The sequence below is a fragment of the Protopterus annectens genome, chromosome 3.part1 (assembly GCF_019279795.1).
Source record: "Protopterus annectens isolate FY-2018-M chromosome 3.part1, PAN1.0, whole genome shotgun sequence".
Taxonomy (NCBI): domain Eukaryota; kingdom Metazoa; phylum Chordata; order Ceratodontiformes; family Protopteridae; genus Protopterus; species Protopterus annectens.
Genome location: NC_056732.1, coordinates 665,846,602 through 665,864,087, shown reverse-complemented (window position 1 = coordinate 665,864,087; position 17,486 = coordinate 665,846,602). Strand labels below are relative to the sequence as shown.

Genomic DNA, 17,486 nt, shown 5'->3' with positions numbered 1-17,486 from the left:
CTATGTCATTCTGAGAAATCAGCATACTACTCCCACTAACTACTGTAGTTTTGTGATCTTCTCACAGTTTTTCCCAGTTCTGAAATTGACCTCAACAACATATCTGTATTGGCTTTTCTCTTTAGAACTCTCTCCCTCTAGATATCAAAGATGCATTGTACCTTGATTCATTTAGGAACTCTTTGTCTGCTCTACCCAAATCCGTACAACTGCTTTAACTGCTTTGGTTGTTACCATTTGACCCTCCTCCCCACAGAACTTTTATTGTTTTGTGTGTGTGTGTGTGTGTGAGTTTTGAACACATTTTTACACTAATACTACATATGTACTTCTTGTTTCCAGTAAAGATGTCTTGTGCATGTGTGTATCTGTAGGTCTGTGTGGGTGCCATAGATTTGGTCATGGCACAGATTCATCTCTTGCCACTTTTTTGGAAATTGTTGCTGGTGCAAGTGGTCACATTATATTGCAGTCAAACTGCAACAAAACTTTGCAAGGTTACCTGCAGAGGGATCTTCCTCACTGTTGTTGGATACATACTTTCATGTATTAGCCATAGCTTCATTTCACCCATTCAAAGAGAAGCCCCCATGTAAAAGCTAAGATTTGAGTTGTTTAAGTGATCGCAAGTGTAACGGGTTTCTTTGCACATGCAATCACTTCAGTTTGAAGTAATTGTATTTTGATAGTACTGATCGCCAGTGAACCTCTTCAACATATTTTCTATTAGTCAGAGTTCATCAGTGATTTAAAGTAATTTACTCACATGCTTGCTCACACACACACACACACACACACACACACACACACACACACACACACACACACACACACACACACACACACACATACGTGTGTGTTTGTGTTGATGTGTGTGTGTCAACTTAGTGAAAAACAGTACACTAGAAGTTATGATGCTAAATGTACAGTGCTGAAACATCAAAATTCTTAAATGTTAAAATATTGAAATCAAAATACCTACTACCCAAGATGTGTAGGGAGCTGGACTTGCCCCCCCCCCCACACACACACACACACAAAAAGGACCCATATTAGCAGTCGTTTCCAAGTTTTAGTAACAGATGATAAGTGATATTGCTTTTTGACTGTGTTGCGACTGTGTTGTGTTTGACATGTATGTTCATAGTAAGTATTTTTGAGTTTAATATTGCAAAGTTTCAGCATTTTGACTTTCCAGGATTTTGTTTTCAGTATTATGACTTTTAGTATATCACTATTCAATTTCTTGTCATGCACTCTGTGAAGAAACACATACATACACGCATATGACATTGTGTAGTAGTTTAGTTATCAACCAGAACTGACCAGCCTTTGTAGATCAAGTATAGATATTGCTAATAATTAAGCAAGTATTATAAAGTGCTACAGCTAAACAAATTCTACTGCTTCTTGCCTTATGTTTGGGTCATGCGGAATGAGGCTTATGTCATAGGTCAGTTACAAACCTAGTTAAACAAATAAATAAATGCCCCCTTGTGTACTGAACCATGGCTTATTTAAGACTTTATTTTTACCTTTGTTTCTCTTGGTATGAGCAAAGCTTGATTTACGCTTGCTGCGTTCTGTAGAGCATTTCCTCTGTGGCAGATCCTATATTATACAATGACTGGCCATTAACATTCCAAAACATGCACACTGATTGGCCAGCCCAACCAGCATGCCCGTTGTAAATCCGAGAATACTAACGGAAAAAGGTTCAGTTGCCCAGACTTTTTCCCATTGGTATATTCTTTAAATTTTATTTTCATTTCTTAAAAAATAAAAGTAAAATCTGTAGTCTGGTCTCCGGGCATACCAGAGAGCCAGCATGGACACAGTACTAGGGAAATCAGGTATGTTGTTATCCCTTGTATTTCGTCCATGCTGTCTCTCTCTCCTACCCCTAAACTGCCCTAAAGTTTTTTTTTTAATTAAAAAAAAAGAAAAACAGATCAGTGGAGATCTTCTTTTCTCCGTTGCTTACTTTCCCAAGCATTGATGTACGGGGTATGTGTGAGAACGCAAGTCCCAAACGCATGAGCAGTACATCAGATAAGGCTCAAGGAAATGTCTAGCACTAGAAGGACAGCACGTTGCCCTTATACAAAGACATTATTTAAGAAAAGTATTTTTTTCCTTACATAATGTCATTGTATAATAGCAATAACCCATGTCTGGGTGTGGGCAATGCTGGATTTACCCACGGTTCTCTTTGTTTGGTCACTCAGGCTTCACCCTCATGACCAAACCACACCAACCGTGGATAAATCCAGCATTACCCACACCCAGACATGGGTTATTGCTGTATTATTTGGTGCATTATACAGAAATTTGTTAATGTTCTTTTCAGGAAAAGTGTTAACTAGGTCCCTTGTTTGACAGACCTCAGCATGAGTTATGTATCAGGAGACTATGTTCTTTGATATCTAGCTTTGTTTAACCACACTAGTATTTTGAATTTTGAAATCTTTTTCTGTATGTTATTTCTTGGTGAAACCTTTTCTGTTTATTTTTGTACCAGACTATTAACATTCCATTTGTCTTCTTAAAGTATGTCATGTTTTGTCTTAAGGTCTAAGCTGCAGTGAAGCTATCTATCTTGTTTGAGAACCTACCTTAGCTCGCTATTGTCTTTCCTTTACTTTGTGAAATCTTTTAAAATAGTGGAGGTCTGACTGCCTCCTTAGGCACATCATCTGGATGTTGTCAGGGCTACCTCACTTAAATAATAAGCATGTCAGGTGGCAATCTGTAAACTTTACAGCTGCCACACTTCCTAAGGTACACGATAAACAAGAAGTCTGCAAGAGTTCTTATGAGGGAATCAAATCTGACAAGTAGAAACAAGTTTGTTCCTGTTTTCATCACTGACTGTCTTGCATGTGTAGTAGAAGTAGCTGTGGAGAGTCGCTCAGTATATTTGGCTCATTTATAGCCTAATACTCATCAGCATGCAATTCATGTTCTTCTTGTTGATTATGCTTTATTGTGGAGCAGGAGGGGAAGAATACAAGTAAAACCACCATTTATAGCTGTAGCCCTTGCAGCATTTTTAGTTCACTCACTGGGAGAAACTTTCAAGGCATGACTGAATGCATCCTTTTTGAACGTGTTTTGTTCAGGTCTGTAAGAAACTATCCAAAAGAATAGACAAAAAAAGTATCTCCTTACCATGCTTGCATAACCTTGTACTGCAGTTTCAGCAGTTATGAAAAGTAAACTTCAGTGTGTGTGTGTGTGTGTGTCAACTTACTGAATTACAAATTTCTCACTAAATTTTTTGAAGTACTTTCTGAGAAGCAAGCTCCCCTGCACTCCTTGATGTGGAATGTAGTGAACCACTCTCCCACTAAATACATATACAACATGTGTAGTCACTGTACGTCAGAGCAGTAAGAACACTCTTGAGATACCATAACCTTTATCTTCGTATCTGCCCCCACATTAGTAGCTATAATGTAGTGATTTTTAGGACCACATATGTAGTCCTAAGGATAAGACTGGGGACTCCATAAGCCATGTATTACACCATCTGGCCATCTAGCCATATCCTCACAGTTACACCTTGTGACAGAATCAGTCCACTATGAATAATTGTATTATATTTAATAAAAAAGTGATTATTCAAACCTAAAAAAACTAAAACCATGGAAGGGTAATTGTTAAAACAACAACACTCCAATGGTCACAAAGCACAAAATACGCTTTTTGCAAGAGAGGTGTGTCTAGCTAAAACCAAAATATATATATATATACACACATGCACACACAGACACACACACACACACACACATATATATATATATATATATATATATATATATATATATATATATATATGTATATATATATATATATATATATGAAACACAGGTCCCAACGGAGCACCAAACTGACTTAAAAACTACAAGAGCAATGTACTCTACGAACAAGAGTTGAGTATGACTTGTGGCGCCAAAATTCAACCAGCAATCAACAATCCAAATCGAAACGCATATATCATACGTAAAACACTGCTCAGTCTCGAGCAAATAATGCAACGGTAAAAATAAAAGCAAAGGACTTTAATTGTGTAAGCGCTTTCGCGGTGTTACCCACCGCTTCCTCAGACAAACACTAAATGATCACTAAACATTTTTATATTGTATAGAAAACACAAAGCAACCTATCATTAAATACTAAAATCTCACCTCATTAAAAGTGCTGCATAAACAGGTAAATCCATGTCCCTGTATGGAACCGGAAATTACATCACATCCTATACATTAAATGCGAAATGCGTAACCTGCGCAGCAAATAAAACAATAAATAAAATCACTATCTAGTAACTATGCATTCTTACTAACAAACCCCTGCAATAGCACAAATAACCATATATTATCGTATTACGTCCTGTGCACAATATAATGAATGCATGATTTACATGATAAGCTAAAACAAAGCAATACAATGCATAAAATCACTATCCGATAACTGATATATTCTTATTAGCAAGCCCCTACTATTGCACAGATAACCCTAAATGTCAAAATAATACAATGCATAATCACTGTCCGATAACTTGTATGTTATTGTTATCAAATCCCTACCATTACACAAATGTCAAAAACAATCCAACACAGCTGTATGGTATATCTTGTGTGGAAGAATGGAAATATGCATTTCAAGCCCATCCTACCAACAAATACTATAACTGCGCAGGTTACGCATTTCGCATTTAATGTATAGGATGTGATGTAATTTCCGGTTCCATACAGGGACATGGGATTTGGATTGTTGATTGCTGGTTGAATTTTGGCGCCACAAGTCATACTCAACTCTTGTTCGTAGAGTACATTGCTCTTGTAGTTTTTAAGTCAGTTTGGTGCTCCGTTGGGACCTGTGTTTCATCTTTATTTTTTGGGATTGATCGTTTGGGTGTTTTGTCATACATATATATATATATATATATATATATATATATATATATATATATATATATATATATTATGAGCCCCCCTACACATGATCAAAATTCCAAAAAGCAGATTCCCATATGGCCGAGACCATATGATCGACTTTTGGAATTTCGAATGTGCAGAATGGACATCTACGTATAGTGTGGAATGGGAAGATTTCCATCTTCCGCACTGTAGTGCGATCTCAGAGTTGGTATATGTAAATTGCAGGGGGTGTGAGGGGGTGCAGGGATGCTTGCCCACCCTGCTAGCAATGTGTAGGTAAATTTTTTTTTAAACGATGTTCGAAATTCTAAAAGTCGATCATATGGTGCTGGCCATATGGAAATCGGCTTTTTGGAATTTAGATCATCTATAGTAGACCCATATGTGTGTATATATATATATATATATATATATATATATATATATATATATATATATACACACACACACACACACACACACACACACACACACAATTACATACATACACACATAGATAATATATGTGTATTTATATATATATATATGTGTGTGTGTGTGTGTATGTATATATATATATATATATATATATATATATATACACACACACACACACACACACACACACATATATATATATATATATATATATATATATATATATATATATATATATGTCAGCTCTGAGATCGCAGTGTCTGGTGGGGAAAATTAAGAAATACAGCATTCATCTTCTTCAAGTGTAGCTGCCTTGACAGGATGCCAACAATGTTTTAAGTTTGAATTTCTAAGTTTCTGTGAGTTATCTGGTGACAAGTCAGTAGAACTGTTGACAGAATACTTTGCATTTACGTAGGGGATGTTAGTCTTCCTTTACTTTATTATCTGCAGACAAGTAAGGATTTTTGCATGGAAATGGATAATTCTTTATACTACTCAGATTGAAGGGTTAAGATAATGCAAAAAAATAATTACAAAGTAAGTTGTATACGTACCATTTTTGTTTCCCCGTAGAATGAATTGTACCATTGTAACCCCACTCCCTGACTTTGGGATTCCCAGAGTGTTGCTGCTTTTCCATATTTTGTTTGTTAAATTAAGGATGACAGTAATGTGACTGCTTGTGTTGCAGAGCTTTAGTTGACCATTTTTAAGTAGTCAAGGAATAATATACTGTTATTTCAAGAATGTTAATGAACTGTTACAAGAAATACATTGTAAATGCTAATTCAGGGGCATATTAATGAAGTTTTCATGCAGTCTTTCCACTTTTCTAATTGCTGCCTACACTTAAATCGTTACATAAGGCAGCAAGTCTATTTTAAGGATTTGTATATGTATCAGCACAGTATTTGCACAAGTTAGGATTATTTGTATTTCTGTTTTTAAAAAGGTGTCAGTAAACAGTTTAAACTGAGAAAATTGTTTGTTTAACCTATAGTGCATTTGTGTTTGCACTTTGTTTTTTGTGTTTGCATAAAACATAGTGCCTTTTTGAAGCTGTATGTAAGATGATGTGAGCGATATGTGCATTTAGATCATTTTGTCAACAAACCCAAGATGCTTGACTGTGTCTTCACGTGCTTGCATTTATTTTTCTGAATATAATTTACTGATTTATCCTTGCTTACATTCTTTTTAGGATCAGAAAGGTTTGGCAGAGAAGAAAGTGCACTGTAAAAAATGGAATACTTACTATATCGCATGCAACAGTAAGTTTTGTTTCCATTACACATTGAAGACCAAGGATGTTTTTTTTTTCTTATTTATTTATTGGAATCTGATGTAATTTGGAGGTCAGATGTATTAATGTAATCAAAAGTCCTACCCTGGCTGTCTTTCCATTTTTGTCAGATTTTTAAAATATGGATGCACTACATAGTTTTAAGACATATTTAAGGTGTCTCCCCTTTTGGTATTTTAAATTAGTTATTTAATGTTATGCAGTTTTTTTGAATAGCTTTTGAAACATTGTACAGATATCATATACCAGTTTAATATTCATGTCCAAAACATTTCACATTTTAACCAGCTAATACAGCTTGGTACATACCTGTTAACTAGAAGCAGGAGGCATCTAGCCATCTTGTGGGAAATGTATAACAAACTTGTGTCCTGCCTGGCACTGTTATGAAATGGTAGTGCCAGTGTCCTGTGCCCAAGTGCAACTTTACTTTTTATGTGATTACTACTGCTGTGACTGGGGAGAAATCAAACAAAGGCACCCCAGATTTCTCATGAGCAGGAGTTGACTTTATGGTATACTCACACTACAAGTCCATTTACCATGTTGATACCGTAGTATCCTGTATGGTGAGGTTTATTCTCCTGTACAGTTTGGCATTTTGTAGCAAATACACTGGAGTATAGAGAGTTGCTGTGACAATTTAGACTGAATGCTTGTACTACTCAGGGCTTAAATGAGTATATTTCAGTGCAACCTATTTTAAAATTTAGAGTAGCCAAATTATAGTACAACAGTAGTAAACTGGTGTACCTCAGAAATAATCCAACCGACATTACCAGTACTGTTATACTTGTATGTAAATGTATATAATATAAGTTATATTTTTATTTAGTTAGTTTAATGTAATGTTCAACTGCTTAAAATACAGCATTCATTTTTGGACCTTGACAAGTATTTTACACTTTACATACTTTATATTTTATTTTATTTTAGGCATTTTTAACTGCATTTTCCTATTAACTGAATTTTCCTATTGTGTGATTTGTCATATATTTTAGGTCTTGTATCTTTAAGAAAAGGTTTACATACTGGTAGGAAGATTAATTTATTTATTAATTAATCAATTAACTAACAAAACCTGTTATGACTTCCTATATAAGGAATGTTTTATAACCTAGCTTTTATTCTGATGAAGTCTCAATGAAAAGGGATGAAAAGCAATAAAACTTTTATTGGAATATTATTTTTTTCCTTGTGGTTCATGGTAATTCCACACTATATGTAGTCACCTTGCCTGTGGATTTTAGTGAACTTTGGTGGCATCGGTCTCTTTTGCTTTTAGTTTTAAGTTGATTTTCTGAATCTGGCTAATTTTCTCAAGTAGTTCAGCTAGCAAAGTTAGAAGAAGTTCATGGATTTGAAATTTGTTAGATGCACACTACAGGATATAGGATACTGTGATGGGCATGACTATAATGCCCCAAGTTAAAAACTAAAAAGCCATTTTATGTAACCTGATTTCAGTTTTTTTTTTTTTTTTTTTACTTTTAACAACTTTGTTGAATTATCACTTAAGACACAGGCAAACATTTATCAACAAGAAAACAAACTATTTTAACATATTCCTAGTTGCAAACATTATGTATCACATACAGTGGATATAAAAAGTGTAGACACCTCTGTTAAAATGCCAGGTTTTTGTGATATAAAAAATGAGGCACAATAAAATAATTTCAGAACATTTCCCATCTTTAATGTGACCTATAACCTTTACAATTCAATTGAAAAACAAATCTGTTAGGAGAAAAAATATAAAAAAATAAAAAACGTACAATAAGCTGTTTGCATAAGTGTGCACACCCTTAAACTAATACTTTGTTAAAGCACCTTTTGCTTTAATTACAGCATTCAGTCTTCTTGAGTACACTGCTGCATCAATTTAAAAGACTCTGATTAACCCCAAATAAAGTTCAACTGCCCTAGTAGGATTTTCCTGACATTTATTCAGTTGTCTGCTACAACAAAAGCCATGATTCGCAGAGAGCTTACAAAGCATCACAGGGATCTCATTGTTGAAAGGTATCAGTCAGGAGAAGCGTACAAAAAATTTTTTACAGCATTGGATATACCATGGAACATAGTGAAGACAGTCATCAAAAAGTGGAGAAAATATGGTACAACAGTGATGTTGCAAAGAACTGGACGTCCCTCCAAAATTGATGAAAAGATAAGATGAAAACTGGTCAGGGAGGCTGCCAAGAGACCTACAGCAACACTGAAGGAGCTGCAGGAATTTCTAGCAAGTACTGGTTGTGTATTACATGTGACAACAATCTCCTGTATTCTCCATATGTCTGGCCTATGGGGTAGGGTTGCAAGACTGAAGACTTTTCATACACAGAAAAACATCCAGGCCCAGCTAAAATTTGCAAAACAATACATCAAGTCTCCTAAAAGCATGTGGGAAAATGTGTTATGGTCTGATGAGACCAAGGTTGAACTTTTTGGCCACAATTCCAAAAGGTACGTTTGGCATAAAAACAACACTTCGCATCACCAGAAAAACACCATCCCCACTGTGTAGCATGGTGGTGCCAGTATCATGCTTTGGGGTTATTTTTCTTCAGCTGGAACTGGGGATTTAGCCAAGGTGGAGGGAATTATGAACAGTTCCAAATACCAGTCACTTTTGGCTCAAAACCTTCAGGAGTCTGCTAGAAAGATGAAGATTTAGAGTAATTTCACCTTTCAGCATGACAATGACCCCAAGCATACATCCAAATCAACAAAAGAATGGCTTCACCAGAAGAAAATTAAAGTTTTGGAATGGCCCAGCCTGAGCCCAGACCTAAATCCAATAGAAAATCTGTGGGGTGACCTGAAGAAACTGTGCACAAGAGATGCCCTCGCAGTCTGACTGATATGGAGCACATTTGCAAGGAAGAATGGGCAAATAATGCCAAGTTAAGATGTGCCATGCTGATAGACTCCTACCCAAGAAGACTGAATGTTGTAATTAAATCAAAAGGGGCTTCAACAAAGTATTAGTTGAAGTGTGTGCACACTACAAAGTATTAGTATAAGGGTGTGCACACTTATGCAACCAGAGTATTTATTTTTTTATATTTTTTCCCTAACAGATTTGTTTGTTTTTCAATTGAATTGTACAGATTATAGGTCATATTAAAGGTGGGAAAAGTTTTGAAATGATTTATTGTGGTCTCATTTTTTCATATCACAAAAACCTGGCATGTAAGAGGGGTGTGTATACTTTTTATATCCAGTGTATATGACACTTTTTTTAGATATCTGTTTCCAGGGTTTTTGTTACATGCACATACTAATGATTGTCAGGTGAATCTTTTATTGTTTCTTTTCCTCTCCTTTGAACTGTGTCACATTTTACAAGACTTTTTGTTTTCATGAAAACGTTCAAAAAAAAAAAACAGCCCCAGAACACCCCATTAACCTATTAGCTTAAACAAACACACAAAATTATGTACACACACACACACACACACACACACAGTCAAATCCTAACGTAAAATGAAGGTTATCTATGCTAAGATTCACATTACAGCCTGTGCTCCTTCTTTCACTAATTGCTGCCTGTTCTTATCTTATTGTTAGTCCTCTCCCAGATGTGAAAAACATTAATATTTAGCCTTAAAAAATGTGTTCTGGCTTTTATTGCATAGTAGTCTGCTTGTCTCCATGGAAACCTAGGAATAAAATGTACATTTGCCCTCAGCTACAGACTGCTCAAACTGAATATTTATTTGCCAAAGGAAAACTTTTCATTAAATTCAGTGTTCTCATATTGACTTGCTTTCACATACAAAAAATATTATTAGATTAAACCTAGGGCCTTGACAGTCACCTACACAGAACAGAAAATGTATCAGTTCTGCATGTATTATAACATGTAAGCTTTTACTCCCCATCCCTCACCTTAACAACCCCAGAATTAGAGCATATTAACTTAAGCATGTTTTTGTTTAGTCTTTCTGCTCTTTTTTGCATTGTAATACCCACATTTCTTAAAACTAAAAAAAAGAAGGAAAAAAGAGAGTTGCTTATTTTAGTATCTTTATAACATGCAGCAGTAACTGTCAGTGCTTTACTATTTATTTATTTATTTCACATTTGTTAACCAGGTTTGTCCAGCTGAGTTTGCAAACAAACCCATTTTCAGTGGAGACCCGAGGGCAAAAGCCCCAGCAAACATAAGTAAAGATAAAATGACAGTATACAAATATTAAATAATCACAATACAAAATAATTGTAAAAAGAAAAGGTTAGTAGCTGTTTGCATTGCACTGATAGTAAGCAACCCATTTTCAGTGGAGACCCAAGGGGAAAGAGCCCCAGCTAACATAAGCAAAGATAAACATGCAGGACAAAAACTATTAAAAATAACAGTGCAAGTATGAAATTAATTATAAAGAGAAAAACAAAAGAAAAAAATATGAACATTAAGGTTTGCACTGATAGCAGTGGTTTAAAATTTACTCCATATGAGAGTAAAAGCAAAAGATAATCATTGTTCAAAAGAAGGACAATGTATAAACAGTGATAGGAAGTGGGAGGGGGAAGATAAATAGTGTGGAGAATGGGGGGAAGAGAAAAGAGGGGGCTGTAGTAATAGAGCTATGGGTTTATGAGGTTAGTTTAAGCAGAAGTTATTAACAGAGAAAGACAGATAGGAGATGCAACAGGTTATACAGTAGGTCAGACTAAGACTATCTGTGGTCAAGGCAATGGCATGATTTCAAGTTTAGTAGGTGGGATTTAAGCTTCTTTTTAAAACAGGGAAAGGAAAGGTTGGATCTAATATGGAGAGGGAGTTTGTTCCAATTTAGTGAGACAGAGTGTTTGTAAAGTAGTTTGTCAATATTCCTTTTGTGTTTATAAACTGAGAGAAGATGCTGATCAGCACTCTGGAAAGGGCGGGGGGAGGGGAGTAGAGAGTAACATGGGAGGCGAGAACAGGGCAAGCAGAGGGGTTGTTGAGTATGGAAAAGGTAGTGTGGAGTTTTGATTGTAGGAGAAGGTGCGGAAATTCCAGCCAGTGAAGTTTGTTTAGTGAGAGGCAGTGATGTGAAGAGAGTGGTTGGTTTAGAATAAATGTGGCAATTTTGTTGTATGTTTGTTCCAGTTTCTGCATTGAGGTAGTTTGGATATTGGTAAGGATGGGGGAAGCGTATAGAAGACTAGGTAAGAGAAATGTCTGCACAAGAGTGCGTTTAGTTGCAGTAGTGAAGAATGTTTTGTTCCTATAAAGTGGTACAAGTTTTTATTGTTTTTTTTTTTTTTTTTTTTGGATGGCCTGTTGTATGTGCAAGTCAAATTATAGTTGGTCATCAGTTATTACCCCAAGGAGTTTGGTGTGTTAGGCAGGGGAGATAGTGGTGCCATCTAGGGAGGAAAGAGAAAAATTGGATTTAAGGTGAGAGAGTGTCTGAGGTAGGAAGAGAAGGAGTTGAGTTTTCTTAGGGATAAGGATTAGTTGATTGTGAGCCATTTTTCAACAGAGATAAAGGAATTCTGTGTTAGTGTGTGTAGTTCGAAGATATTATTGGAGATAGATAAGAGAGTAGAGTCATCTGCGTATTGTATTACAGATGACAGACTGCAGGATGAATGTAGGTTGTTGGTAAAAATGTTGAAAAGGAGCGGTCCAAGTATGGAGCCTTGGAGTACTCTTGTTTGAACAGCAAGAAAGGGTGAGAAAGCCTGCTGCCGTCTAACAGCTTGGTTTCTGCCAGTAGGGTAGAATTGGAACCAGCCAAGAGTAGAAGGATAGAGGTTTAGGTCTGAGAGTCTAAGGAGGCTGGGATGAGACACAGTGTTAAAGGCTTTAGAGAGATCAAGGAATAGGCAGGAGATGAGGAGGTTATTGTCCCTAGCTTCTGCAACTTTTTGAGTAAAGGATAGTAAGGCAGTCGAGGTACTGTGTTTAGGGCGGAAACTATGTTGCAAGTGGGTGAGGAGATTTTCGTGAATGAGATGGGACAGCAGTTGAGTATGTATACATATTTCAGGGATCTTAGAGAGCGGTGAGAGAATAGCGATGGGTCTATAGTTAGAGGGTTCAGCAGAGTTGCCACCTTTGCAGTATGTCATAAAATGATTTATACAAATATTGTTAAGAATGATAATTGTATTATAGTTCCTTTTCTTTTAATGCCCTTCCAAACATTAATGCCATGAAGAGGTTTATATGCTTTTCAGCCCCCCCCCCCACACCGTCAACAAAAGTCCAGTCTTTCCCCTTTTACTTGCAAAGTCATGTTTCACAAATGTGAATGATGCTTTGTGATCTCACATTTATTCACAAATTTCAGTGTTATTGGTCTTCTTTCTGTTCATCTTCGTCTCCTAACCCAAAACTCTGGTTCAAGTTTCAAGTCCAAGGTCAAAGTTAAATCCTGTGCTTTTTTTGTCTCTCAAGCATTTTTCTTTTGAAGATTATAAAAGGTTTCACTGGCAGTGTCTCTCCCTATGTGCTTTGTTATCAGAAGAACAAGACGCCGTGTCTTCTGTTTGTTGGCTCACTTGTTGAACATACTTTTGTATTTCTGTGTGAGCTTGTTCTGCATCAAAAAATTATTTTGATCTTCCAGGAAAAAATATTCTGAAGATAGCTGGATACAACAGCTTGAATTTTACACCTGCCTCTTGACATTCCTTGATTGCCAGGTTACATTTGCGTGTACAGTAAATAATCATTTTCAACAAACAGTCTACTGTCTCCAGTTTTTTAATATTTTGACCTTCTGACACAATTTTATTGGAATTAACTATTTCTGCTGGTATGATTGCAGCTTTGCTATTGCAGGTCTTGGCTGCTTTTTCTTGACCAGGTTTGGAGCATACACACAATATGCCATTTTAATTATCCAATCCTAATATGGAATACCAGTCCATTTGCTTATTTGTGCTTTCATAAAATTGGTATAGTCTGTGTCTTCCAGTTTCTCTGGTACAGCAGACAATCTCAGGTTTTTCTGAATGCTGTGCCCTCCAACTTTTTTTTTTAGAACAGCTCTTCTTGAACAGTTTCATATTCATTGTGTCTTTTCTTAATTGTGGCCTCTGATTTTTGCAGCTTTATCAGCTCATGTGAATAGCTGTTTAAAGCTTCTTCCATTTTCTAGTCTTTTGTTATTTGAGTTGATATACTCCTTCAGTGTTTCACTTATTTAATCAGCTTTGAGCACATTTCACTTATTTTATCCTCTAGATTACTGTAAGCCATGTTTTGCACCAAAGCTGGAGCTTGAATTCATTTTTGCTGAACAGCTGCAGGATTCTTCCCAGTCTGTTTTCTCTTCACCTTTTCTATTTGATTTTCTTTCAGTCTGTCTAAGTTTCTTCTCTCCGGGCAGTGTACTTACTAGCCAGTAGCTGAATTTTCTAAATCTAGCAGAGGTACTGGCCCCTATCTTTCAGAGTTGAAGTGAAGCTATTAATCAGTGTGCAGCCATCTTAGAAATCCCATTATTTCTCAGTGTTTTAATAGCAACATATGTCCTTCCATAAACAAAAACTGTAGACTGAGCCACAATTTAACTAATACACTTTCAAATGAAAATATCAGTTATACCCAGTTCCATGCTTTTTCTTTACATCTGTATTCATCTGTTGTCACACCACAGTATTTAAACTGTCTGATAAAAAGGCAGTCATTGCTCAGAAGGAGCAGTGGCATAGTTCCAAATAAATATTATTGATTTTTTTTTATTTTCTCTGACATCCTTCTTGAATTAAACTTTTAGATTTATTATATTAGATTGTAACATCCCTTTCTTCTCTATCTGTAATTATTTATATGAATTTTATCATAATCATGGAAACCGTGTATTTCATAAATAAACACACACACACACATATATATATATATATATATATATATATATATATATATATATATATATATATATAAAATAGACACATGCGCCCGCACACACACGCATACACACACATACATGTTCATATATAAAACACCAAAGTCCACAGTTAGTTGCAAGTCTAGTCCCAGATGCTGTAGAAACAGAGCCTTTCACCTGCCATCCAATGGTAGCTTGTGATTAACACCATGTGGAAGTGATCTGGTTCTTGACCCAGGGGTAGTAAAGAGTATCCCTCCTTCTTAAGGTCAAGCTTGGAGGACACTGAGTTCAGTACTTCATAGATAGAAAAGAGCGAATGATAATACTGCCGCCATCTCTGGAGATGGTCACATTCTTTTGAGGTCGTCTGTGGGTTGGCCTGTTCCATTGCCTTCTCTCCAACAGTATGTGGGAAGGAAAGATGAGGAGTCTTCATGTTCCATTGAAACCTATCTTGCAGGATACCTATGTGGCATCCTTGAAGTATTCAGATTCCTCTGTTACTGCTAAGAAGATAATGTCCTTTTTAATCATCTGATGGAATGGTGTGTCATACTCATGAGGCATGCTGATGTAGATTTCCACTTGATCTCTGCAGTCCATCATAGGACAAAAGACCACACTATGTAGCCCATTTACACTGGATTAGAAGTTCAGAATTTTGACAGGATAAGGATGTCTTGTGGAATGCAGTGGCATCTTCAAGAAACACCCTAATGCAGACTTCTAAGTGATCTCTGCAGTCCATATAAGAACAGACTACAGTGTCTAACTGCTTTGCCTGTGGATTGCAAATCCAAAGCTTTCAACACAATAAACATACTTGATTCTAGTCCTCTTTTGTGGATTATGCTTTGGAAAATTGGAAGGGGTCCTTGATTATGAGTTTGAAGACCATCGGGTTAAGATTTTTATGGCCATTTTTTCATTCCATTTCCCCAAGCACACTGCAGTTTGGATTGCGCTTAACTTTAACCTGGACAGAAGCATTTAATGCACATCTTTGCCAGGTGACATGGCTCAGGCTTTGATTTTTCAGTGGTGAATTGAGGTAGACCATTTTGAATGCTTACTTCTGGGGAGATTTGCAAAACTTTGAAGATATCCTTAAAAGCAAACTTGCATTAACCACTGCAGAGGGTCTTTATGATGTCTCCTCATTCCATGGGTAATTCAACTTTCTCTTTATGAGCCCATCTCAGAAAGAGGACTTCTCAAAGATAAACCGTGGTTAAGCTTCAGTAGCCTTTTTCAGACATTCATCTGTTATGTCAGCTAGGAGGCTGATTTACCAGACGTATAGCCAGAAGGTTGAGTTCCAGATGATAACTTTCTGGGTAATCATGCCCAGGTACTTCATGGTGCCTAAGTGGTATTGTTGGATATGATTTTCATGTGAGAGTAGACCACTTAAAATGCTGGCATTGGATCCATCATTGGCACCAAGGGTGTTCAGCAATGTGCTTGCCAATATGACAGAGATCTAGTTGGTAAAGAGACTGTATTGTTTTCTTATCTAAATGGCTCTCTTCTTGTGGCCTTACTGAGACTCCCTGATAGTCGACCTTGCTTAAGTCCTTCCATGGTTGCAGGCCCTGGAAAATGCATAAAGTGGAAGAGGTCCTTATTTGTACTTCATGGAAGTCTCAGTATGCCATGGTCAGTATCCTGGATGAGGACATTAAAGTGGATGGAAGCTCAAGCCCTTCTGTGCCTTTTTTGCCTCAGAGCAATCATCATATTTACTGACCCATTTGTCCATATATTGAAAGTGTTGCTTCAGTGGATGTTGAGGTGCCAGTTACTGCGTGGTCATCACAGTGTGAAGGACCTTCTGTTTTTGTCATGTCCTATCATTAGGCTGTACAGTGGTGGACTTTGTCCCCCAGTCTTGTAGTGGGGTTACCCTTCCTTTATCTTAGTCCATCACATAGCCCTCAACAAATATTTTGCTTATGGGCTGGGGGTCCTATGTAGTTTCCTCCATAGTATGGCAGAGGGATTTCCACGGATCTGTTTAGGCTCAGAGTGCTGTTTCTCACCATTCAGGTTTTGGAAATGGAGTTGAATTCTGAACTTTCCATTTGGGTTTCAGGCAATAAGGTTGTAGTTTGCATATGATCCAATGCTTGGGCTTATGTCCTTTCTGCAGTGAAATGATGCTGTTGTAGCAATTGGCCATAGACCATAGGTTCATAAGTAAATACAAGCCTTGCCAGAAAACCCATATTTACAAGTTCCCTATTCCCTCAATAAGGGCAGTACAAGATAGATTGGGGGAAGCTGAGGACACCCATCCAATTGTCTAGGTATACCTTGAAGGTGACAAGGATGCTGGCTTTGTTATGTAATGGAAGATTTTTATAGGGGGTTGGATGTGTCTTAATGTTTTGATGAAGGTGTAGTTCTTTTAAGCTGATATTTGAGGAGATATTTGTTCTATGAAGCTGTTTCCTTTGCACCTCCACCCCCCTGGTTTAGTTCACTAAGGCTTCCCTTTCACAGCTTTTCACACCCCAGGGAAAGTATATGGACTGATGGCCTCAGTCAGGTGCAGTTCTTCTCTTTCTTGGATCTGGGAGGCCTGAGTGATCAGGATCTTCATGGACTCGGGTAACCTGGAGAGGCGTGTGTTCTCCACTCAGGAGAATGTGTTCCTCCCTATGTTTTGTTTGGTTGAAAAGGACAAGTGGAATTTGATTGTAGAGATGTTCTCTCTTTTGTGATGGGATGATTCCTATGTTCACTTTCCACTTTCCTTTCTGATTCTGCACCTTATTTCCAATTACAAAGAAGACCAAGGCTTATCATGATTCTTCCTTGGTGGCCAAGAGGGTTGTGGGTCCAGGCAGTCAGATTCATAACAATGCTGGAACCTGTTTTAGTAGATGCCAAGGAGATTCCTCCTCACAGCTGATGCAACAGCTGGCTTTAGCTTAGGCATGGCTGCTCCTTTTGCTCAGCCTGATCCAGCTGAACCTT

The 17,486-nt window shown here is 36.9% G+C and overlaps 1 protein-coding gene across 4 annotated transcripts in view; it reads left to right on the top strand.

Moving 5' to 3' along the window:
• ASAP1 (ArfGAP with SH3 domain, ankyrin repeat and PH domain 1) overlaps window positions 1–17,486 on the top strand; it is a 2,547,392-nt gene that overhangs the window by 1,644,946 nt on the left and 884,960 nt on the right. For all 4 annotated transcript variants that reach the window (XM_044067036.1, XM_044067034.1, XM_044067035.1 and 1 more), the window contains one exon: window positions 6,565–6,634. In XM_044067036.1, the coding sequence (XP_043922971.1) occupies window positions 6,565–6,634 (70 nt within the window). The remainder of the gene's footprint in view (window positions 1–6,564; window positions 6,635–17,486) is intronic.